Below are 22,906 nucleotides of genomic sequence, written 5' to 3'. Positions count from 1 at the left end.
ACTGAGCTTAGCTTGAAGCATAAAGAAGTTTCCTCTTCGTTCTTTTGCATATTTGTCCTGAAGCCCCTGTACTGATACTCTCTCTCACTCTTCTCCCTTCTCCTATTTAAAGCTAGAAAATCTGTAGCCCTGAGTCCTTGAAAAAGGCAAACGATATGGAATTGTTAACAGATACTTTTACGTTACACTTTTTTTTTTGATACAGAATTTCACTCTTGTTGCCAGGCTGGAGTGCAATGGCGCAATCTCGGCTCACTGCAACTTCCACCTGCTGGGTTCAAGCGATTCTCCTGACTCAGCCTCCTGAGTAGCTGGGATTACAGGCGCCTGCCACCATGCACAGCTAACTTTTTATATTTTTAGTAGAGACAGGATTTTACCATGTTGGCCAGGCTGGTCTCAAACTGCTGACCTCAGGTGATCCACCTGCCTCAGCCTCCCAAAGTGCTGGGAATACAGTGTGAGCCACCGCGCCTGGCCTAAGTTACACTTTTGTTTTGTTTGTTTGTTTGAGACGGTGTCTGTTGCCTAGGCTGGAATGCAGTGGCGCCATCTCGATTCACTGCAACCTCTGCCTCCTGGGTTTAAGTGATTCTCCCACCTCAGCCTCCTGAGTAGCTGGGACTACAGTCATGTGCCACCACGCCTGGCTTATTTTTGTATTTTTAGTAGAGACAGGATTTCACCATGTTGATCAGGCTGGTCTCGAACTCCTGACCTCAGGTGATGCACCTGCCTCAGCCTCCCAAAGCGCTGGGATTATAGGCGTGTGCCATGGCGCCCGGCACACTTTTGTTTTTGTCCTTGAGAAACAGAGTTTTCTTGTGGCCCAGGTTGGAGTACAGTGGTTCAATCATAGCTCACTACAGCCTTGACCTCCTGGGCTCAAGCGATATCCCCCACCATCTCAGCCTCCCAAAGCCCTGGGATGACAGGTGTCAGCCACTGTGCCTGACCACACTGTGTTTTTGCAAACCAGGTACCAGGATGCTCAATTTGTTTCCCTGGGACTTTAACCTGTTTGGAAATGGACCTGGCACAACGACTGGTCAATTTCCCATCTATTGCTGTGACTATTGCATACCTTGCCCCAGGCCCTTTTCCTGCCTCCAGGGGGACTTTCTGCAGTTTTCCCTCAGACCCAGCACTGTGTTGCTCTTTTCTAGCTGGTCCAAGCAGGTCTTTTCTTAGCACAGGCCAATTATCTGCCCAGCATTTACTTTCCCAGTCTGTTTACCATGACAACCTCTCCTAGAGACACAAAATCTGAGTGGGCCCCATGCAGACAGGGGCACTTCCTGTCCTGGGCACTGCCCAAGGAGATAATAAAGCAATTATTTCTCGCTTGAAGCAGTACATCTTGAAGGACGAGTGAGAGAGAAAAGGTCATTTATTCATGCCTACTATGTTCTAGGCCCAGTTAAGGGTAATTTGTAGATGGAAATGTCATTTAATATTCCCAGTAGAAGTTGCTTTTTTTTTGAGACAGTTCTTGCTCTGTTCTCCAGGCTGGAGTGCACTGGTGCAATCTCCACTTGTTGCAACCTCTGCCTCCAGGGCTCAAGAGATCCTCCTACCTCAGCCTCCCGAGTAGCTGGGACCACAGGCGTGCACCACCAAGCCCGGCGAATTTTTGTATTTTTTGTAGAGACTTGGTTTCGCCATGTTCAAGATCAACCTGGGGTCTTGAACTCCTGGACTCAAGAAATCCACATGCTTTTGCCTCCCAAATTGCTGTGATTAGAGGTGTGAGCAACCCCACGCCTGTTGTTTTGAGTGATGTGAAATAGCAGGTTGTTTCATACCTCAGGGCCTCTGCTTAGGAGTGTGACCATTTCGTCCTGCATGAAATCCTCTGTCCAGAGTTGAAATGGGGTGGAGTAAAATTCAGCTCCTGCTCTCCTTCCCAAGCCTTGGGCCCTGGGGGGCAGGGTAGGGGGTGGGTTTCTGCCTGGAATAAGGGATGCCTTTTCCTAATTTGCACAAAAATGTGCAGCAGGTTAGAGGTGGGGCCTGGGTCTGGCCCGAGCTGCACTCTCATCATCCCTCCACACTGCTCCCCAGGTCAGAGTGCTCCTGAGGAGAGGGCCTTGTCTGCTCTTCCTCCCTTGCCCTTCTATAGGGACCTAGGTAGGGCAGTGGCATACATCTGTGGTCCCAGCACTTTGGGAGGCTGAGGCGGGAGGACTGCTTGAGGCCAGGAGTTCGATGTTACAGTGAGCTATGATTGCACCACTGCACTCAAGAAGCCTGGGCAACAGAGCGAGATCCTATCTCTAAAATATAAATAAATACATACAAGAACCCAGCTAAAGTGCCTGGCCAGGACGGGCTCTGGGTCAAGCTTACTCTCTTCTGTTCGTGCAGTTTTTGTACTGAGAAATGCTTCATTCGTTCAGTTGAAATGTCAACTCCTCGCTGGGCACAGTTGCGCATGCCTGTAATACCAGCATTGGGAGGGTGGGGCAGGAGGATTGCTTGAGCCCAGGAGTTTGAGACCAGCCTGGGCAATGTGATGAGACCCTGTCTCTACAAAAAACAAAAATTACTGGGGCATGGTGGTGTGAGCTGCTGGGGAGGCTGAGGTGAGATGATCTTCTGAACCCAAGAGATTGAGGCTGCGGTGAGCAGAGATTGTGCCACTGTACTCCAGCCTGGGTGACAGGGTGAGACCCTATCTCAAAAAAAAAAAAAAAAAAAAAAAAAAAGGTCAACTCCTCAGTGAAGGCTGACCCAGCCTACTTACTGTAAAACTAATCACTCTTCCCCTGTGACTGGTCTTACCCTGTATAGTACCCTCCTCACCTACTATGCTGTGGTGCTTTGTAGGAGTCAGTTTGCTTTTAAATTGGTCATTATAGGCACATGATGAAAAATTAAAATATAAAAGGATCTAGAAAAAGTGAATTTCCTTCAATCCTTGATCCCAAGTTCCCCAGATTCCTTCCTCAGAAATAGGCTATGAATTGTTTTTCTTCTTCCAGAGATATTTTATGCATAAGTAAACATACATATATTATCCCTAACTGTCCTCCTTCTCTTTTTCTTATTCTTCTTTTTTTTTTTGCCACAGGGTCTCACTCTGTTCAGGCTGAAGTACAGTGGGGCAGTCATAGCTCACTGCAGCCTTGACTTTTTGGGTAGTACCCCCCCACCCCACCCCCGACTCAGCCTCCCAAGTAGCTGGGACCACAGTCACACACCACCAAACCCAGCGAATTTTTAATTTTTTTGTAGAGATAGGGTCTCACTATGTTATTAAGTGATCCTCCTGCCTCAGCCTCCCAAAGTGCTGGCATTACAGGAATGAGCCACTGCCTGGCCCTCTTTCTTTTTTAGAAACCCAAATAGAGGCCAGGCATGGTGGCTCACACCTGTAATCCCAGCACTTTGGGAGGCTGAGGCAGGCAGATCACGAGGTCAGGAGATTGAGACCATCCTGGCTAACACGGTGAAACCCCATCTTTATGGGCCAGGTGCAGTGGTTCACGCCTGTAATCCCAGCACTTTGGTACGCTGAGGCGGGTGGATCATGAGGTCAGAAGATCGAGACCATCCTGGCTAACACGGTGAAACCCCATCTCTACTAAAAATACAAAAAATTAGCCGGGCCTGGTGGTGGGCGCCTGTAGTCCCAGCTACTCTAGAGGCTGAGGCAGGAGAAGGGATGAACCCGGGAGGCGGAGCTTGCAGTGAGGCAAGATAGCACCACTGCACTCCAGCCTGGGGGACAGATCGAGACTCTGTCTCAAAAAAAAAAAAAAAAAAAAAAAAAAGAGGCTGGGCCTGGTGGTGCAGGCCTGTAGGCCCAGATGCTGGTGAGGCCAAGTTTGGGGGATTGCTTGAACCCAGGAATTTGACGCTGCAGTGAGCTTTGATTGCGCCACTGCACTCCAGCCTGGGCAACAGATTGAGATCCTATCTCAAAAAAAAAAAAAAAAAGAAAAGAAAAAAGAGGCCAGGCGTGGTGGCTCACGCCTGTAATCCCAGCACTTTGGGAGGCCTAGGCAGGCAGATCACGAGGTCAGGAGTTCGAGAGCAGCCAGGCCAACATGGTGAAACCCCATCTCTATTAAACATAAAAAATTAGCTGGGTGCGGTGGCACGCGCCTATAATCCCAGCTACTCGGGAGCCTGAGGCAGGAGAATCGCTTGAACCTGGGAGGCGGAGGTTGCAGTGATCTGAGATGACGCTACTGCACTCCAGCCTGGGTGACAGAGCGAGACTCAATCTCAAAAAAAAAAAAAAAGGCCACTGTTGCCACCACCGAGACCAAGATGGCCACGAGACTCAGCATTTTCCTCAAGATTTCCTGGGCCAGGGAGCCAGTGCTGGTCGGGTCCTTCATCATCTGGAGCCTCGCTGTAATTCTACCCCCACTTAGTCCCTACACCAAGTACTCCACCATGATCAATGAGGCAATGCCCTACAACTACCCCGTGCCTGTCTGCGATGATGGGAACACGCCCGACGTGCCCAGCCACCCCCAGGACCCCCAAGGCCCCAGTTTGGAGTGGCTGAAGAAATTGTAAGCACCTCCACTGACAGAGGAGGACCTTCCCATGGCTCCCACTAAAAACGTGAAAACCAACCTCTCCCCACCCAAAAAAAAAAAGAAAGAGAAAGAAAAATTGCATTAAATATCTGATCTAGGCCAGGCACAGTGGCTCATGCCTGTAACTGTAACTCTAGTACTTTGGGAGGCCAAGGCAGGAAGATTGCTTGAGGCCAGGGGTTCAAGACAAAACTGGCCAACAAAATGAGACCTCGTCTTTAAAACATAAATTCCGGGGCCAGGCGTGGTGGCTCACACCTGTAACAGCACTTTGGGAGGCCGAGGCAGGTGGATCACGAGGTTAGGTGTTTGAGACCAGCCTGGCCAACATAGTGAAATCCCATCTCTACTAAAAAAAAAATACAAAAAATTAGCCAGGCGTGGTGGCGGGTGCCTGTAATCCCAGCTACTTGGGACGCTGAGGCAGGAGAATCGCTTGAACCTGGGAGGCAGAGGTTGTGGTGAGCCGAGATCGTGCCATTGCACTCCAGCCCAGGCAACAGTGTGAGACTCAGTCTGAAAAAAATATATATAAATACAAATAAATAAATAAATAAATATAAATTCCTGGCACGGTGCACACACCTGTAATCCCAGCACTTTGGGAGGCCGAGGCGGGTGGATCACGAGGTCAGGAGTTCAAGACCAGCCTGGCCAAGACGGTGAAATCCTGTCTCTACTAAAAACACAAAAAATTAGCCAGGTGTAATGGCGGGCGCCTGTAATCCCAGCTACTCAGGAGGCTGAGGCAGCGAATTGCTTGAACTCGGGAGGTGGAGGTTGCAGTGAGTTGAGATCGTGCCACTGCACTCCAGCCTGGGTGACAGAGTGAGATTCCGTCTCAAAACAAAAAAAAAAAAATTAAATAAGTAAATTAAAAGTAACTAACTAACTAACTATCTGGATATCTAAGCCGGGTGCGGTGGCTCATGCCTCTAATCCCAGCACTTTGGGAGGCCAAGGCAGGCAGATCATGAGGTCAGGAGTTCGAGACCAGCCTGGCCAACATAGGGAAACCTTGTCTCTACTAAAAAAATTAGCCGGGTGTGGTGGTGCATATCTGTAATCCCAGTTACTCAGGAGGCTGTGGCAGGAGAATCGCTGGAACCTGGGAAGTAGAGGTTGCAGTAAGCCGAGATTGCACCACTGCTCTCCAGCCTAGGTGACAGAGACTCTGTCTCAAAAAAAAAAAAAAAAAAAAAAAAAAATTTATATCTGATATACATGTTCATTTATTTATTTACTGAGATGGAGTCTCATTCTGTCGCCCAGGCTGGAGTGCAATGGTGCAATCTCGGCTCACCGCAACCTCTGCCTCCCTGGCTCAAGCGATTCTCCTGCCTCAGCCTCCCGATTAGCTGGGACTACAGATGTGCACCACCACACTCGGCCAGTTTCTGTATCTCTGGTAGAGATGGGGTTTCACCATCTCGGTCAGGCTGGTCTCGAACTCCTGACCTCGTGATCTGCCCACCTCAGCCTCCCAAAGTGCTGGGATTACACGTGTGCGCCAACACATCCGGCCCAATATCTGATATACATGTTAATTGAAGCTGGGTGTGGTGGTCACACCTTTAATCACAGCATTTTGGGAGGATCACTTGAGCCCAGGAGTTCAAGACCAGCTTGGGCAACATAGCAAGACCCTGTCTCAAAAAAGAAAAATTTAACATTGACTTTCCTGTCAGAGATAGGAAGTAAATAAGACACTTATGGTGAATTTAAAGCACATATGGCAGCTAATGGTGACAGCATCTCACTCCAGCTGACCCTTGGCCTATGGAAGTGGGCCTGGAATGGCCCACTATTCTTAGTGTTGGCAACTAGTTAAAAAAATTAAAACATTCGAGGCGGGCGGATCACTTGAGGTCAGGAGTTTGAGAACAGCCTGGGCAATATAGTAAAACCCTGTCTCTACTAAAAAATAGGAAAATTAGCTGGGCATGGTGATGCATACGTGTAATCCCAGCTACTCGGGAGGCTGCGGCACAAGAATCACTTGAACCCGGGAGGCAGAGGTTGCAGTGAGCTGAGATAATGTCGCTGCACTCCAGGCTGGGTGACAGAGTGAGACTCCATCTCAAAAAAAAAAAAAAAAAAAAAAAAAAGAAATGGCCACTTGATGTAGTCTTTCAGAGTCACAATTTTTTTTTTTTTTTTTTTTTTTGAGACCGAGTCTCATCTGCCACCACAACCGGCCCAGAGTCACAGTTGGAGCCTAAACTCTGCCTCAGCATGTTCACCACTTGTGCCTTTGTCTTCGCAGTTCTGCCTATTATAGCCTTTCTTCCCTTGCTGCTTGGCGAACTTCTACTTATCCAGTAAGGCCTGGCTTCAGTGTTACCATCTCTCTTTAGTGTTCTGTGGTTGTCCACCTGATGGATGACTTACTCTCCTGGCAGGGTTTCCAGTCTGATTCCATGTGATGGCACTTACTACACTCAAGTATACTTTGTGGTCTGTGTGTCTTACCCACATTCACCCACTGGCTGGTCCTGTGGTTTAGGGACTGAGCTTTTCTTTATCCATATCCATCCAGTCGGCCCCATGATTGGAACATACTATGCAGTGCTCAGGCAATGTCTGCTGAAGCGCAGGGCTTAAGAGCAGGCTACCTGGCTTGGGAACCCAGCTTTGCCACTTCCTGTGTAGCTTCGGCATAACTTTCCATCTTTCTTTCTTTTTTTTTTTTTTTTGAGATGGAGTCTTGCTCTGTCACCCATGCTGGAGTGCAGTGACGTGATCTCGGCTCACTGCAACCTCCGCCTCCCGGGTTTAAGCAATTCTCCTGCTTCAGCCTCCCGAGTAGCTGGGACTACAGGTGCCTGCCACCACGCCCAGGTAATGTTTGTATTTTTAGTAGAGGCAGGGTTTCACCATGTTGGTCAGGCTGGTCTCATACTCCTGACCTTGTGATCTTCCCTCCTTGGCCTCCCAAAGTGCTGGGATTACAGGGGTGAGCCACTGTGCCCAGTCAGCTTGCTATCTTTCTATGCTTATTTCCTCATCTGTAAAATGTGATCCTTAGCAGGGCGAGGTGGCTCACACCTGTAATTCCAGCAATTTGGGAGGCCGAGGCGGGTGGATCCTCTGATGCCAGGAGTTTGAGACCAGCCTGGCCAACATGGTGAAACCCCGTCTCTACTAAAAATACAAACATTAGCCGGGTGTGGTGGCGCACACCTGTACTCCCAGCTACTCAGGAGATTGAGGTGGTAGAATCGCTTGAACATGGGAGGTGGAGGTTGCAGTGAGCTGAGATGGCGCCACTGCACTTCAGCCTGGGTGACAGAGTGAGACCATGTCTCAAAAAAAAAAAAAAAAGATAAAATGTCATCCTCACATCAGCCTTTTGTTGTGAAAAATAAAATCAAGAATTTACTCAAAGCAGTCAGAACAGTGCCTGACAGTAAGTCTTGTTAAAGTGTTAGCTATCATATATTATAGATGAGCACAATGTATATCATTATTAAATGTCAGCTTTATTATTATTATTAGAGACAGAGTCTTCCTCTGTCGCCCAAGCTGGAGTGCAATGGCACGTCTTGGCTCACTGCAACCTCCGCCTACTGGGTTTAAGCGATTCTCCCTTCTCAAAGCGATTCTCCCGTCTCATCCTCATGAGTAGTTGCGATTACAGGTGCGCGCCACCATGCCCGGCTAATTTTTGTGTTTTTAGTAGAGACGGAGTTTCACCACATTGGCCAGGTTGGTCTCAAACTCCTGACCTCATGATCTGCCCGCCTCGGCCTCCCAAAGTGCTGGGATTACAGGCGTGAGCCACTGCACCCGGTCAGCTTTATTATTAAAAGTTAGCTTCATCTGCTTTGTACACTAATGCACACCCAGTGCCCAGAACAGTGCCTGGAACATACTAGGTGCTAAATAAATATTTGTGACTTAATGCATGAATGAGGGTGGACTTCCTTTCTTTTGCTGTCACTGGAGAGTTGAACTCTCCTTCCAACGCGGGTGGGGTGGATATTGGCGTATTCAGGGCCATCAGGGCTGAAGTCAAGGGCTTAGTGGGGCTTAATTTGCTGGGGGGGCCCAGGACATGGCCCTCATTGTTTCTCTAGAAGGAAAGGTCCAACCCTCAAAAGACCTTCCGAAATCCCGCTGAAAGTTAAGTTGGGAAGGAAAACCTGCATGCGTATGTATCAGGAATTAACGTCTTTTGTCTTGCTTTGTTCAGTAGTTTCAAATTGCCTTCTCCAGGCAAGGCTGATGAAAGTGCAAGTTGCAAGTTAATTTGAATTTTTCTTTCTGCTTTTGCTCTCACAGAAAGTGGAAAGGCAACCAAACACTCTAGCATTCATGCCACCAAAAAGAGGTTTTGCAGTTACAAGACCTGGATTCGAATCACGACGACTCTTAGCTGCCCTGTAATCAGGCACAATTACTTGGGTCTCTGAGTCTCACTTTTCTTATGTAGAAAACGGAGATATGTTTACCTCCTTCGTAAGACTGATGAGAAGGAAATTATCTGTGCATTTTGAAACCACTTAAGCCTTGTACAGGTTTTATTTCTGGGATCGCCACTGGTTCCCTGGTAGGGCTTCAGAAAAATAAAAAGGAGGTCCCTGAGCAAAGGCTGGGGGGCCCTTCATCTGAGGCCAACCCTCTCTTGTCCCAAGGATGGCCTGGACTGCTCCGCCCCGCGGCTCCCCAGGGGCAAAGCCGCGAGGGTCCGGGTGAGAGCCCAGTGCTGGACCAGCTCGGCGCTCAGGGGTCCCGGCCGAAATCCCTGCTGTCTTTCAGGTCAAACGTCATAATTCCCGAACCCCAGAAAGGCCGAAAAGCAAGGCAACCCCGAAAGACGACGAAGTCAACACCAGGGCGCAGGGCCAGTGTGCTGACGACGAGGGAGGCTGGAGCCGCGGGGACAAGGCGCCCCATACAGCGGCAAGAGGGCGGAGGGCAGGAGCTCGCCGTCCTGGGTGAAAGCGGGGCCCAGCGAAGAGGCCCGGCCACAGGAATCTCGGTTCCACCCCGCGACTCCCGGCGGTGACTCCAGTTTCGTCCCCAGCCGCCCGGCCCCGCCCCGCCCCCAGCGGGCACTCAGGCCGTACCACTGTGCCTTCATGGGGGTGGAGTTAGATCGTGGGCTAGTCCTGCCGAGGAGAGAGGGGTTCTTCCTCAAAAAATATCATTATGTATAGTATTTGCATGATTCTAGTTAACTCGTTTCCCACCTGCATGCTCGGAACCTCTACCTGCGCTAGGAAGGGGGCGGAGCGCTTTCCTGCCTCCCCCTGCTCTTCCGCGTTTGGTGCGCGCCTGCGCGGTGCGTAGGCGGCGGGACGTACTTAAGCTTCGACGCAGGAGGCGGGGCTGCTCAGTCCTCCAGGCGTCGGTGCTCTGCGTTGTTGGAATCTTGTTGCTTGCTTGGCTGTGCGCGCGTGCGCCGACATGGCCTCAAACGGTAGGTAAGGGCGCGAGGCGGCGGCGGCGGCGCACCGGGCCGAGGCCTCCCACCTAGGCTTTTCATTTTCGGTGGGACCGGGGTGGCGATCCTGTGTGGGATTCTTTCGCGCCCCTGTGGCGGGAAACCGCGGAGAGGGGTAACTGGAGGAGGCTGGTGTCGCCATTTTGTTTCGCTCCTCTGGTCCTCGCGCGCGGGGCGGCAAGTCTTCTCTTCGCAGTCCGTTTGCTTGGGGTGGTCGTTGGGAGGGACGCTTCTTAGGGGTTTGAAGCATCAGGTGAGGGTGGAAAATGCCCGGTTTCCGTGGCCTCGCCTCCCCTAACTCCCGGCCCCGCGCTCAGGCCCGCTTTGTCGCAGTGCTGCATCCGGGCACTCGCGGCGCGCACGCGCTCTGCGGGCCCCTCCCCCTTCGCGGCGCGGGTACCCCTTCCCCGCCTCGTGTCGGTTCAGCTTTTTGTCGCGAGACCCTTCGCGGAAGACTTGGCGGCGCGCGTCCGGTGTGAGCCTTGTTCCTCTGTGGTCTTTCGCGAAGGGGCGGGAGCGCTCCATTCCCGCCTCGGTTGCCACGCGGCTGGGGGCGGAGGCTTGGTATCGGGGCCGCGCTCCGGCTTAACGGTTTGGAGGCGGTGGTCGTGGTTCCACCAACGGACTCGGGGACCTGGCCCGAGAGTTTTTCCCGCCCAAATTTTTTTTTTTTTTTTTTTTGAGTCAAGATCTCCCTCTGTCGCCCAGGCTGGAGTGCAGTGGTGCGATCTCAGCTTGCTGCAATGTCCGCCTTCTGGGTTCAAGTGATTCTCCTGCCTCAGCCTCCTGAGTAGTTGGGATTACAGGCGCCTGCCACCACAGCCCGGCTAATTTTTGTGTTTTTTAGTAGAGACGGGGTTTCACCATGTTGGTCAGGCCCGTCTCGAACTGCTGGCCTCAGGTGATCCGCCCTCCTCGGCCTCCCAAAGTGTCGGGATTACAGGCGTGATCTACCGCGCCTGGTCTAAATTTCTTTTTTCTGAGATTGGGACGGAGAATAACAGCCGTCGAGGCCACACCCTCTCCTGGTCCTTTCCCTTTTCCTGCGGGGGAAGCGCCGCGTTTCCTGCGCTGGGAGGATGAGTTGATCTTGTTCGTGTATCTAAAGTGGGGCGTTTCAAAAGGGCTTTCGTTGCTTTTGGTTCGCCCAGGGGAAGGCAGGGTAGATGAGAAAACAGAACCATCTGGAGCCCCACGACTGGGGACTCGAGTACCTGTTGACTTTGGCCTCTTAAGGCGAGCACTTGGATGATCTCTGTCATTTGGGGTCCAAGGGCTCTTGATTCTCTGGCTTTGCACTAAAAAGCCCACTTCATCTCCGGAATTGGTCAAAGAGTGAAGAATGGCCTTTTTTGAGACATTCTTGTTCTGTGGGTCTGGGCTGAGAGAGCAGAGGCCACAATCTGAACACTGCTCGAATTCAAACCTGTGCTACTTGGTAGCTCTACGACTTTAGGCGAGTTAGTCTGTTTTGACTCCCGGCAATAATGGCTTTGTCATAGAGTGGATGAAGCGAATGCGCGATGTTTTAGAGCAATCAGTGACATGAATTGGTCTTGCAGAAAGTTGTGGCTGTCCACCAAGACCTTGGTTTTTCCAACGGTTAAGGCTTCTGGGACTCTGTAGAAACTTGCATTTTCTTCACTTGTTCTTTTTTGTAAGAACACTTGGCTGATAGGCCAGTTTGCTACTCTTCTCAACCAGTGTCTCAATGGGGGAATTTTATGCCCTTTATTGAAACGTGATGCTTTTTTTTTTGTTTTTTTGAGACGGAGTCTCGCTCTGTCGCCCACGCTGGAGTGCAGTGGCGCGATCTGCAACCTCTGTCTCACGGGTTCAAGCGATTCTTCTGCTTCAGCCTCCCAAATAGCTGGGATTACAGGCGTGCGCCACCATACCCGGCTAATTTTTTGTATTTTTATTAGCGATGGGGCTTCATGTTGGTCAGGCCGGTCTCGAATTCCTGACCCCAAGTGATCCATCCACCTCGGCCTCCCAAAGTGCTGGTATTATAGGCGTGAGCCACCGCACCTGGCCTGTGTGGTCCTATTTATACATCAGTGCTTGAGTTAAGGAATTTAGCTTTAATTCAACTGTTTCAGAGTGGCGGCTGAAGATAATATGATTGTATTTTTTTTTTTTGTAGATTATACCCAACAAGCAACCCAAAGGTGAGTGCTGTTTTTGGGCTTCCAGAGTTTGTAGAGGGGAAGGGTGGTCAAGCTGTGTTTTCTGATCACGCTGGTTTTCCTTTCATCTAGCTATGGGGCCTACCCCACCCAGCCTGGGCAGGGCTATTCCCAGCAGAGCAGTCAGCCCTACGGACAGCAGAGTTACAGCGGTTACAGCCAGTCCACGGACACTTCAGGCTATGGCCAGAGCAGCTATTCTTCTTACGGCCAGAGCCAGAGCAGTGAGTCTTTCTCAGCAGGTCACCTCTTCCTGCTCTTTCTGAATATTGCTTTTCTTTTTTTTCTTTTTTTTCTTTGGGAGACGGAGTCTCATCCTGTTGCCCAGGCTGGAGTGCAATGGTGCTATCTCAGCTCACTGCAACATCCGCCTCCCGGGTTCAAACAATTCCCCTGCCTCAGCCTCCTGAGTAGCTGGGATTATAGGCACCTGCTACCACGCCCTACTAATTTTTGTATTTTTAGTAGAGATGGGGTTTCACCATGTTGGATAGGCTGGTCTAGAACTTCTGACCTTGTGATCCACCTGCGTCGGTCTCCCAAAGTGCTGGGCTTACAGGTGTGAGCCATCACGCCCTGAATGTCGCTTTTCTTAAACCTGAGCAGGACTGAAGTGTTGAAACTCTTCCATATTTCTTTTCCCTAAATGAGTGTATAATTCTTAAAACTCTTTGGGGTCTGAGTCCTTTACAGGGCATTGTGGCACACCTGTAGTCCCAGCTACTGAGGAGTCTGAGGCAGGAGGATCCCTTGAGTTCAGGAGTTTGGGGTTGCAGTGAGCTATGATAGTGACTGAACAGCGACTGCATTCCAGCCTGGGCAGTGTATTGCGGCCCCATCTCAAAAAACAAAAATGTTTTTTGGTTTGTGATTCTGTTTACATTTGTTTTCTTTGGCTTTTAATTTTTATGACTCTCATTTCCCATCTCAGCATGAAAGAGCATATTTTCTAAAGGGAGAACCAGTTTTAGGCCAATTCTTAAATGGAGAAAATGGTTTTGCTTGAAACAAATGTATGAAATCATGTGATACATAAGGAGGTGGGATTTGCCCCAAGGTCCTGAAGTGTAACTAAGAAAGGTGGTTGTCCTGTACGTAACTGCATGCACAACTGCATATCACAGTGCTGGTAACAGGAATCCTTGGGCTTGGGATTAGAGGGTGGTGCTGGAGATGGTGTTGGGGTTGGCGGGGTTAAATTGGAACTGTCTTAGAGAGATGATAGAAGTTGGAGCATTAACTTTGGGCTTTGAAAGGGGGGTAACTATGGGGGGTAACTATCTTTATGAGTTGCAAGATTATGAACAGCTTCTGAAAGGCTGACTTTTTGAGTATAGGTATTAGGTTGTATATGTTTTAACACATTTCTTACATTTTGTCTTTCCTGGTGGCTTTTGTGACTTCTTTTTTCTTATTCTTGTAGCAGGCTATGGAACTCAGTCAGCTCCCCAGGGATATGGCTCGACTGGCGGCTATGGCAGTAGCCAGAGCTCCCAATCTTCTTATGGGCAGCAGTCCTCCTACCCTGGCTATGGCCAGCAGCCAACTCCCAGCAGCACCTCGGGAAGGTACGGTGGTGTCGATGTCGGGGGAAGGCTTGAAAAGAGGGGTGAATTGATGAGGAATGATAAAGGGACCAGCAGCAGTAGGAGCAGTTTAGAGGTGTAATTGGGGTAGGGGAGCCTGTGTTGAGTACAGAGAATGGAATCCACTAAAAGGAAATTGGGGGTGTATGCTGGGATTGTGATTGTGTTTTTTGTTTGTTTTCCTTAGTTACGGTAGCAGTTCTCAGACCAGCAGCTATGGGCAGCCCCCGAGTGGGGGCTACGGCCAGCAGCCTAGCTATGGTGGACAGCAGCAAAGCTATGGACAGCAGCAAAGCTATAATCCCCCTCAGGGCTATGGACAGCAGAATCAGTACAACAGCAGCAGCAGTGGTAGTGGAGGTGGAGGTGAGATGTCCTCAGCTTCGTCTGCAGCCCATTTTCTATAAGGATTTGTATTCTCCTGTTTCAGCCTAAAAGGGTTCCTGTTTTATTTCCTAGCTGTCTTTTTAATTTCTTTTGTACTTCATTGCCTGGCACTTGTCAAACCTTTTTGTGCTACTTTACAATTTTTTTTTTTTAAACCATCCTTTTTTTCCTTACAGGTAGCTATGGCCAAGATCAATCCTCCATGAGTGGTAGTGGTGGTGGCAGCGGCGGTGGCGGCGGCGGCAGTGGTGGTGGTGGTGGTGGTTATGGCAATCAAGACCAGAGTGGTGGAGGCGGCGGTGGCTACGGACAGCAGGACCGTGGAGGCCGTGGCAGGGGCAGCAGCAGTGGTGGCGGCGGCGGCGGTGGTGGTTACAACCGCAGCAGTGGTGGCTATGAACCCAGAGGTCGTGGAGGTGGCCGTGGAGGCAGAGGTGGCATGGGGTAGGTGTCTCATGAGCCAGGGAGTATCTTTGGTGGGGAGTGTGGAGGATTGCATGAATCTCCCTGAAGCCAGTCCCTAATGCATGGTTTAGTATTCTTGTTGTCTGGGGGATCTGTGAGGGCTTTGATTTGGGGGCAGTGATTTTCTTTTTACATCCCCATTTTATTTTTGTGAGAATTTGGGAGCCTGAACTCCCATCCATACCACCGAATAGAGATTTTGAGTATTGATACTTGTTTCCAAAAAAAAGAAATCATACATGGATTTCCAATACGAATGGATTGGAGTCATTGATATCCTAGGCAAGAAACATGGAAGTGAAGACTTCTTTCTCTGCAAGGGAAACCGATGAACCCACTCCTGGGAAATAGTAGGGAAACTTGGTATGTGTGTTCCCGTGTGTCCTCTAGGGAGTTGGTAATGGTTAACCTGACTTCAGCTTCCAGGAATTGGTTACTCTTCCCGTTTTCTGTAGTCACTTGAATCCACAAGCTTGATTTGCACCAATTTGACCGACATTGATTTTGGGTGTGACTTGGTTTATGGGACCAACTGACTGAAGTGTGCAGACCTTTTGGGCAAAAATATGCTTGACAGTGGTCTCCCACCTAGTTGTTCCACTGTCTGCCTTACCCTGGTTACTTAAAATTCATCAGCTTGTCCAACTGGACCTTCTTTCCTTCCTGCTGAAGTTGATTTGAAGTAAAACCTTAGATTTGATGTTAAAACAGTTGTCAAATCTGTCGGTAAATACGATTTGAAGGACCCTACTCTGTCTCCCTTGAAAAAGGGCAGGAATGTCAGTGTAACTGTTTTTGGAAAAAGTAGATTTTTAAACTGAGTTTGGATATGGTAAGTATGCAGAGGTGGGTGGGGGCAATCTCAAAAACGTACAGAAATGAGGAAAACTCTGTTGTGTGCGTGTGTTTAATGCAAAACTTTAAAAAGAAAAACAACTGTTATGTGACTGTTAACTTGCTCTGCATTTTATGTGCCACAGGTATGAAAGGTGACATTGCAAAATACTCCGCTCTTCTCGCAGTGTAGAAGGGGTGACCCCGGGGGTTGGGGGAGATTAAAAACAGCTCAGTAGTTAGGACAGAGCTTAGCTAAGTTTGTCTTGCTTTAAGGGGAAGTTGCCTTTGGTTTTGACTTTTTATGGAATGGGGTTGGGTCTGCTTGCTGCTTTCAAAGCAAAAACCACAAAAGTGTGTTCAAGGCTACCCCAGCCTGGTGTGAAATGTCTTCTGGGTAAATTGGGGTAGGGTTTTTAAACCAACTACTTGGTTGTCAACCACTTGCGACAAGAGGAAAAAAAAACATCTGCTCCATCGGAAGAACGACCAAGGAAAATGGGTCATTTTTTTCCAGAGGAAATAGATACATAACCTTTTAAAGCAAAATCTTTATAAACTGTGTCTGAGAAATTGCACACGTGTGTGTGACATGCTCAAAGGTCAGACAAGGGGTGGTCAGGAAGGGATGTATTTTAGTAGCCACTTGTATCTTTTTCCAAAAACACCTACCTGTGTTTGGGAAATGTTAAACAAAATCAAAAAACACCCTTTTGTAGCCGTTGGAAGCTTCATGTCCTTTCTTCTAACTTGTCTTCTCCAGCGGAAGTGACCGTGGTGGCTTCAATAAATTTGGTGGTAAGTGAACAGAGTTTCCAAAATTCCCAACTCCCAGCAATGCTTTGTCTGATTGTTCATTTGCAGATGTCTTAGCGTGTTAATTTAAATGTCAAAGGTTTTGAGGTGTCCAGAACCACCTCCATAAAGGGGTAGGGTAGAATGCCACCTGTTGCCTGGTGTGTGCTAACCTGGAGCAGGCAGGGGTGAGATTCAATAGTCGTCTTTTACCAAATGGGTTTGCCCCAGGTTAATAAGAGGGGTTTAGTAGGCCTTGGACAGGGCTGTTGCCACACCTGGCACTTAGTGACCATCATCATGAGAAACTGGAGAGTGCGTGCTGGAACACGTGGTGCCATCTTGACTTTAGGATCCTTTTGATCATTGTGTCCAAGGCTTGTGTGTGTGTGAGAGTGGGAGACAACCTCCAAATGTTTTAATTCTGGAAGAGGGATGTAACATTGCCCTAAGAATGGTGAAGTTGGTATACCTTTATAAAGTACGGAATGGTGTCAATGAATGCAATTCTATGTATATGGACTTAACTCAGATGGGCAAATAGAAACTAGCTCTGGGAAGGAACATGTGCACTACTTCAAGAAAGATTGGAAGCATGTGTGGCTCATGGGAAATAACCAGGTCTTAAACAGCACAAACTGAATTCATGGACCGGGAAGGTCTTAAACAGCACAAACTGAATTCATGGAAAAATGACAAATTTGAGAAGTCTCCCAGTAAGCTGGAACTTTTCTGGTTTGGTTAACTAACAAAAGGTTTCTTGATTTGTATCAACATTTAAAGCCAAAGGCTTGGGTTCATAACTTAGGTGTCATTGCGTGTGGGTACAATATTTATATATGGCGAATTCAGATAAACATTGGTCAAAGATGGTCTCTGGAAAAACAAAATAGAGGCTGCATTACGAAAGTAAGATTTCTGGTCTGTTCCCTGGGACATGCTTAAAAAATACAATAGCTATTATGTATGGTTTTTATTTTCATGTGGTTTTGGGGAAACATAACACGGTTTTAAGGATGGTTTCTAAAGATGAAATTAAAAATTGTTCCACAAGGGATAAGTGTCTTTGGTAAAGTTGGGAGAAACTGGATGGATGCACATCTCATGGCTGGTGGCGAGCCCATCTCTCTTCTCTCGGGTGAGAGAACTGGGCCAAGCTGAGTTGGTTTGTTCACTTTAATGGGTCTCCCTTTCCCCTGCCATCTGTGCTGAGGACATTTCCCAGCTTGAGCTGGGGGAGGCAGCATTTTCTGAAGTGTGGAGTTGTCTCTGTGGAGACTCAAGTTACAGATCTTAAGGGGCCTGCCTAGAATTTTCTCCGGGCAGGCGACCCAGGAAAGGGTTTGGAGTGAGGCTGTGAGCACTTACATGATATTTTACAAGTTTGGATTTGGTGTTGATTTTTTTCCTTGTCCATTTTTTCCTGTTGACTAACGGCTCCTCTTCCTTGTTTTTGTTTTTTTTTTGTTCTTTTTTTCCATGTCACTTAAGGCCCTCGGGACCAAGGATCACGTCATGACTCCGGTGAGTTCACAGGTGGTGGCATGAAGAGTGGCTAAAGTGGTATCAAGACTTTGCCTGGATATTGTTTGAAACTATTATAAAAAGGAAACTGAAAAAGGGATAGAGAAGGGAGTTAGGTGTATCCTTAGCTAGCAGTGAGAAGTATTCATTATTAAGTATTTCTCAGAAATACCTGGCTTGTGGGTTCCACCCCCAGCGATTTAGAAGGTCTGAGATGACCCTGAAAACCTACCTTTCTAAGAAGTCCCTAGTGATGTTGATGTGTCTGCACCACATTCAGATGGTTTTTACAGCAGTGGTTTTTTAAAAATGTGGATCATGTCCAAGCTGGTAAATAAAAACTAGTGAACAAAGACCAGACCACATGAAGTAAAGCATTGAACTCTTGTTTAGATTGTATTGATGTTTGTGTACTAGATTTGAATGTAAAATGGGTCTCTTAATTCGGGACCTTCAACTGGAAGTTGATAAATGCTGATGGGCTTTTTTGTGTGGTCTTGGGCATTTCGCTCCTGAGCCCGTGTTTCCGTACTGTATACTGTGTGTTAACATGTTTCAAAGGATAATTTTCAAACTAAATTTGAAATGTATCAGCGTGGGTGGCATATAGGGACTCAAAAGGGATGTGGATTTTTCAGTTGTCTTCATAAACCAAATAATACAAGTTGCTTGATGGATACTAGGTGCTTTAGGTTTTTTCCTATGTCATTTTACCTTTTCACATTTGCATTTTCTTCTCTGTTCAACAAGCAGAACAGGATAATTCAGACAACAACACCATCTTTGTGCAAGGCCTGGGTGAGAATGTTACAATTGAGTCTGTGGCTGATTACTTCAAGCAGATTGGTATTATTAAGGTACTTGTGGAGCGGAGTGGGTGCTTTCTGTCAGTGTTGCAGGCTTTTGGATTTCACACATTAGTAAAAGCAAGTCTTTAATGGTTGCCAGCAGTAAAAACAAATCTTAATGGTTGTTGCCAGCTTAATTTGTTGAGGAAAGAGCCTTAAGTTACTGTTTTCTAAAAGAAGTTCTATCTTAACACGAAAAGTATAACTGATAAGAATGCCCTAAACTCTGAAATTTGTACTTTATAGTAATTTTTAGTTTTATCCTTCAATATTGGAGGGAAAGACAGTTTTCCTCAATGGAGGTTTACATGTGAGGTAGGACGAAGTAACTAGGAAGAGGGGCGCTGAAGTTTGGGAATGATAAACCTCATGTTCTAGAGGAAGAAGATGGAAAAGGGAGTACTGTAGCCTTTAAAATTGATGTTACCTCATTTTGCTTTCTTCAGACAAACAAGAAAACGGGACAGCCCATGATTAATTTGTACACAGACAGGGAGACTGGCAAGCTGAAGGGAGAGGCAACGGTCTCTTTTGATGACCCACCTTCCGCTAAAGCAGCTATTGACTGGTTTGATGGTATGTATGAGAAGGCTGGCAGAGGTGGCGCTGGGGATATAGGGCAGCAAGCCATAGGAAGCAAGTCATAGTTTGAGGGTTCATTTGAGTCTTCCGACACTTTAGCTGCGGTTTCAAGTAGTCTCATTTTTGCTTATGAGTCAGTAGATTATAAACCATTTGAGAAAGGCACGCTTATCTTGTATTTTTGGATTAATGTATCTTGCATTTAAAGTCTCTTGATACTTTTTTATTTCTCTAGGTAAAGAATTCTCCGGAAATCCTATCAAGGTCTCATTTGCTACTCGCCGGGCAGACTTTAATCGGGGTGGTGGCAATGGTCGTGGAGGCCGAGGGCGAGGAGGTGAGGAGCTACCTGCTGTTGGTGCAAAGGGGGGTGATGAGGAGAGTAGAGAAGATGGTAAAGGCTTGCGTGGAATGGGTTAGGTTTACCAAACTTGGAGGGGGAGCAGACCCATACTTGTTTTATCTGCATTAGGACCCATGGGCCGTGGAGGCTATGGAGGTGGTGGCAGTGGTGGTGGTGGCCGGGGAGGATTTCCCAGTGGAGGTGGTGGCGGTGGAGGACAGCAGCGAGCTGGTGACTGGAAGTGTCCTAATCCGTGAGTGAAACTTAAATTTTTTTCTTAGTTCTCTCACATGCCTGCTCTGATATTATGGTAATGAGGTGTGTGTGTGTTTTCCAAAGAAGTAAATGTCAAGGCCGCACTGTTGGGGTCAGATTTAGCCAAAAGCTTACCTAGGTAAGGTTGATGTAATGGGAAGGGTAATGGATTGGGTTCAGTAATGATTTTTGTTCCTGGCTTTGAGAAGCAAGCCTTTTTGTCTTTCTGAAGCCTCAGTTTCCTCACTGTATCTCTAAAGTCATGGTAGTTTTTTCCTACTTCTAGGTCTCGTCTATTCCCCATTCCTCTAGACTAATTGTCTTCCTTCTCCTTAGCACCTGTGAGAATATGAACTTCTCTTGGAGGAATGAATGCAACCAGTGTAAGGCCCCTAAACCAGATGGCCCAGGAGGGGGACCAGGTGGCTCTCACATGGGTAAGAAAGGCAGACCTGTTGCTAAGGAGCTGGGACCAAAGAATCCTTAATTTGTCAGCAGGGAGGCTCGGGGAAGGTAGGGGAATGGGAATATGATAGATCTTACTTCTTTCGTCCTAGGGGGAAACTACGGGGATGATCGTCGTGGTGGCAGAGGAGGCTATGATCGAGGCGGCTACCGGGGCCGCGGAGGGGACCGTGGAGGCTTCCGAGGGGGCCGGGGTGGTGGGGACAGAGGCGGCTTTGGCCCTGGCAAGATGGATTCCAGGTGAGACTTTAAATCAGAATAAAAAAGTAGAGCAGGTGAACAGAGGCCATAGGATAACAGGGTTTTGTTGAGAAAGTGGTTTCATTTTGAGGGCTAGATGGAAGGACCTGAGATTGTAACCAGTAGTGGAGAGGGAAGGAAAATTAACTCAGGAGGAATGAATCTGTAGACCCACTTGAGATAAGATACTCGTCGATTTAGGTAGGAGGGGCAGATAGGATATCTAGGCTTGGAGAGACTGGTAACTCAAATACAATGGATACTTAATATTTTTTTTTTTTTTTTTTGCAGGGGTGAGCACAGACAGGATCGCAGGGAGAGGCCGTATTAATTAGCCTGGCTTCCCAGATTCTGGAACAGCTTTTTGTCCTGTACCCAGTGTTACCCTCTTTATTTTGTAACCTTCCAATTCCTGATCACCCAAGGGTTTTTTTGTGTCGGACTATGTAATTGTAACTATACCTCTGGTTCCCATTAAAAATGACCATTTTAGTTAAATTTTGTTCCTCTTCCCCCTCTTCAGTTTCCTGGAAGATTGATGATGTCCCAATCAGGAAGGTGGGGAGTTTTCCTGTTCAGATTACCCTGCCCAGCAGGAACTGGAATACAGTGTTTAATCCAGGGGAGAAGGCCAAATGATACCCCTTGAGAGCAGATATGAAACTTTCCTGTCATGGGCAAAGTTGGATGTATAAATGAGAAATGAAGAACATGGGATGTCATGAGTGTTGGCCTAAATTTGCCCAGCTATGGGGAATTTTTCCTTTACCACATTTATTTGCATATTGGTCTCAGTTTATTTGCAGCAGTTTAAGAACTTTTTAAGATCTTGCATCTTTGGCACATTTAATGGTGAGGCTCAAACAAATTAGATTTAAATGGGGCAGTATTCACATCTGACCATGGTGGAGAGTGCTTAGCCACTCTGGGTCTTTCACAGGGAGAGTAACTTAGTACATGCTGAGTGCTGCAGAGTTTGTGGAGTCAGGATCTAATCGTCAACCCTGGGAGACCAGACAGTTAATGGCTGAGAAGGAAGTACATGAATTACATGGCTCTCAGAACCAGAAAATGGGAAAGCTGGAAGTGAGTCCTACTCAAGATTTCTTGACTCCATTTCCGTTTTATGGCATTTTGACTTAAAACCATCATGCAGGAGATCCTGAAGAGGCCAAATTCCTATCCCACACTGGTTTACTTAGGTCTTAAGAGGATGCTACAATAAGAGACTTGGGAAATGGAGATGGTGAAGAGGGGGAAGGTTTTCCGCGAAAGGAAGGTAGAGGTAGTTGCTTGTATTTAAAGGAGGCGAGTGACTCCCTTCGTAGCTACCCTGGTGAATGGGGTTTAGGTAGATACTTGCTGTAAGGAGACTGGTCTGGCTGGGTCACTTTCACATCCTGCCTGTACTCGGAGGGCTTGAGATCATTGACATTTTGAGATTTTAGGCTTGATCGTTTTTGATTGGAGGGTGGAAGGCCCTCCTGAGGGAATGAGGATAGAGCGGAGAAGGGGTTGCAGCCAGTGAGTTAAAACCTTGGAGCAGTGCCCCTCAGCCTCTTACCATGTGGCTGAAAACTTGCACATACCTGGCAAGCAGTTACTTTAAAGCATACTTTTTATTTTAATTACACAGCGTAAAATTAACCCAAGAGCAAAAAGGTTTTAGTTAACGGGGTTTTCAAACTTGGTTTATAAGACAGCTGCCATCACAAACATAGCTTATAAATGTGCTGGGGACCCCTAATTGGGAAGTGCTTTCATCTCAAATTTTTATTTTTGGAGACTTGCTCTGTCATGCAGGCTAGAGTGCACTCTTGGCTCACTAACCTCCGCCTCGCGAGTTCCATCGATTCTCCTGCCTCAGCCTTCCGAGTAGCTGGGACTACAGGCCCACCTAATTGTTGTGTTTTTAGTAGAGATGTGGTTTCACCATGTTGACCAGGCTGGTCTCTCAATTCCTGACCTCAGGTGATCCACCTGCCTTGGCCTCCCAAAGTGCTGGGATTACAGGCATGAGCCGCTGCACCCGGCCATCCTCAAATTTTCAAGTGTGTTCCCTAAGTATGTTCTTTACAGAAGAGTTGCTGCAACCTTGAATCTTGGTGATTTGAGGCACAGAAGCTAGGACTTTATTTTTTGAGATGGAGTTTCGCTCTTGGTCCCCAGGCTGGAGTGCAGTGGTGCATTCTCGGCTCACTGCAACCTCTGCCTCCTGGGTTCAAGCGATAGCTGGGATTACAGGCATGCGCCACTATGCCCAGCTAGTTTATTTCTATTTGTAGTAGAGACAGGGTTTCTCCATGTTGGTCAGGCCGGTCTTGAACTCCTCACCCGAGGTGATGCGCCCACCTCGGCCTCCCAAGAAACTGACTTTTAAAAGGAATA

At 47.9% G+C, this 22,906-nt stretch overlaps 1 protein-coding gene and 1 pseudogene across 4 annotated transcripts; both read left to right on the top strand.

Annotated features, from left to right (window-relative positions):
- The first annotated feature begins 4,278 nt into the window (after positions 1-4,278).
- Positions 4,279-4,533, top strand: LOC112613744 (annotated as a pseudogene).
- A 4,534-nt stretch (positions 4,534-9,067) lies between these two features.
- FUS (FUS RNA binding protein) lies at positions 9,068-21,016 on the top strand. 4 transcript variants are annotated; one of them, XM_025369382.1, is made up of 15 exons: positions 9,068-9,981; positions 12,152-12,176; positions 12,267-12,418; positions 13,621-13,762; positions 13,968-14,146; positions 14,344-14,611; positions 16,230-16,264; positions 17,753-17,785; positions 18,539-18,642; positions 19,080-19,209; positions 19,451-19,552; positions 19,688-19,811; positions 20,150-20,250; positions 20,371-20,518; positions 20,810-21,016. In XM_025369382.1, the coding sequence occupies exons 1-15, from the start codon at positions 9,969-9,971 to the stop codon at positions 20,847-20,849; spliced, it is 1,596 nt and encodes a 531-aa protein (XP_025225167.1). In that variant the 5' UTR covers positions 9,068-9,968; the 3' UTR covers positions 20,850-21,016. The 4 variants fall into 4 exon arrangements, with proteins under 4 accessions (XP_025225167.1, XP_025225169.1, XP_025225166.1 ...); XM_025369384.1 differs by having other exon boundaries at positions 13,968-14,165; positions 14,348-14,611; XM_025369381.1 differs by having other exon boundaries at positions 13,618-13,762.
- Positions 21,017-22,906: the final 1,890 nt, after the last annotated feature.

The sequence above is a fragment of the Theropithecus gelada genome, chromosome 20 (genome assembly GCF_003255815.1).
Source record: "Theropithecus gelada isolate Dixy chromosome 20, Tgel_1.0, whole genome shotgun sequence".
Taxonomy (NCBI): domain Eukaryota; kingdom Metazoa; phylum Chordata; class Mammalia; order Primates; family Cercopithecidae; genus Theropithecus; species Theropithecus gelada.
Note: the sequence above shows the minus strand (reverse complement) of the source record. Positions and strands in the feature narration are given on the sequence as shown.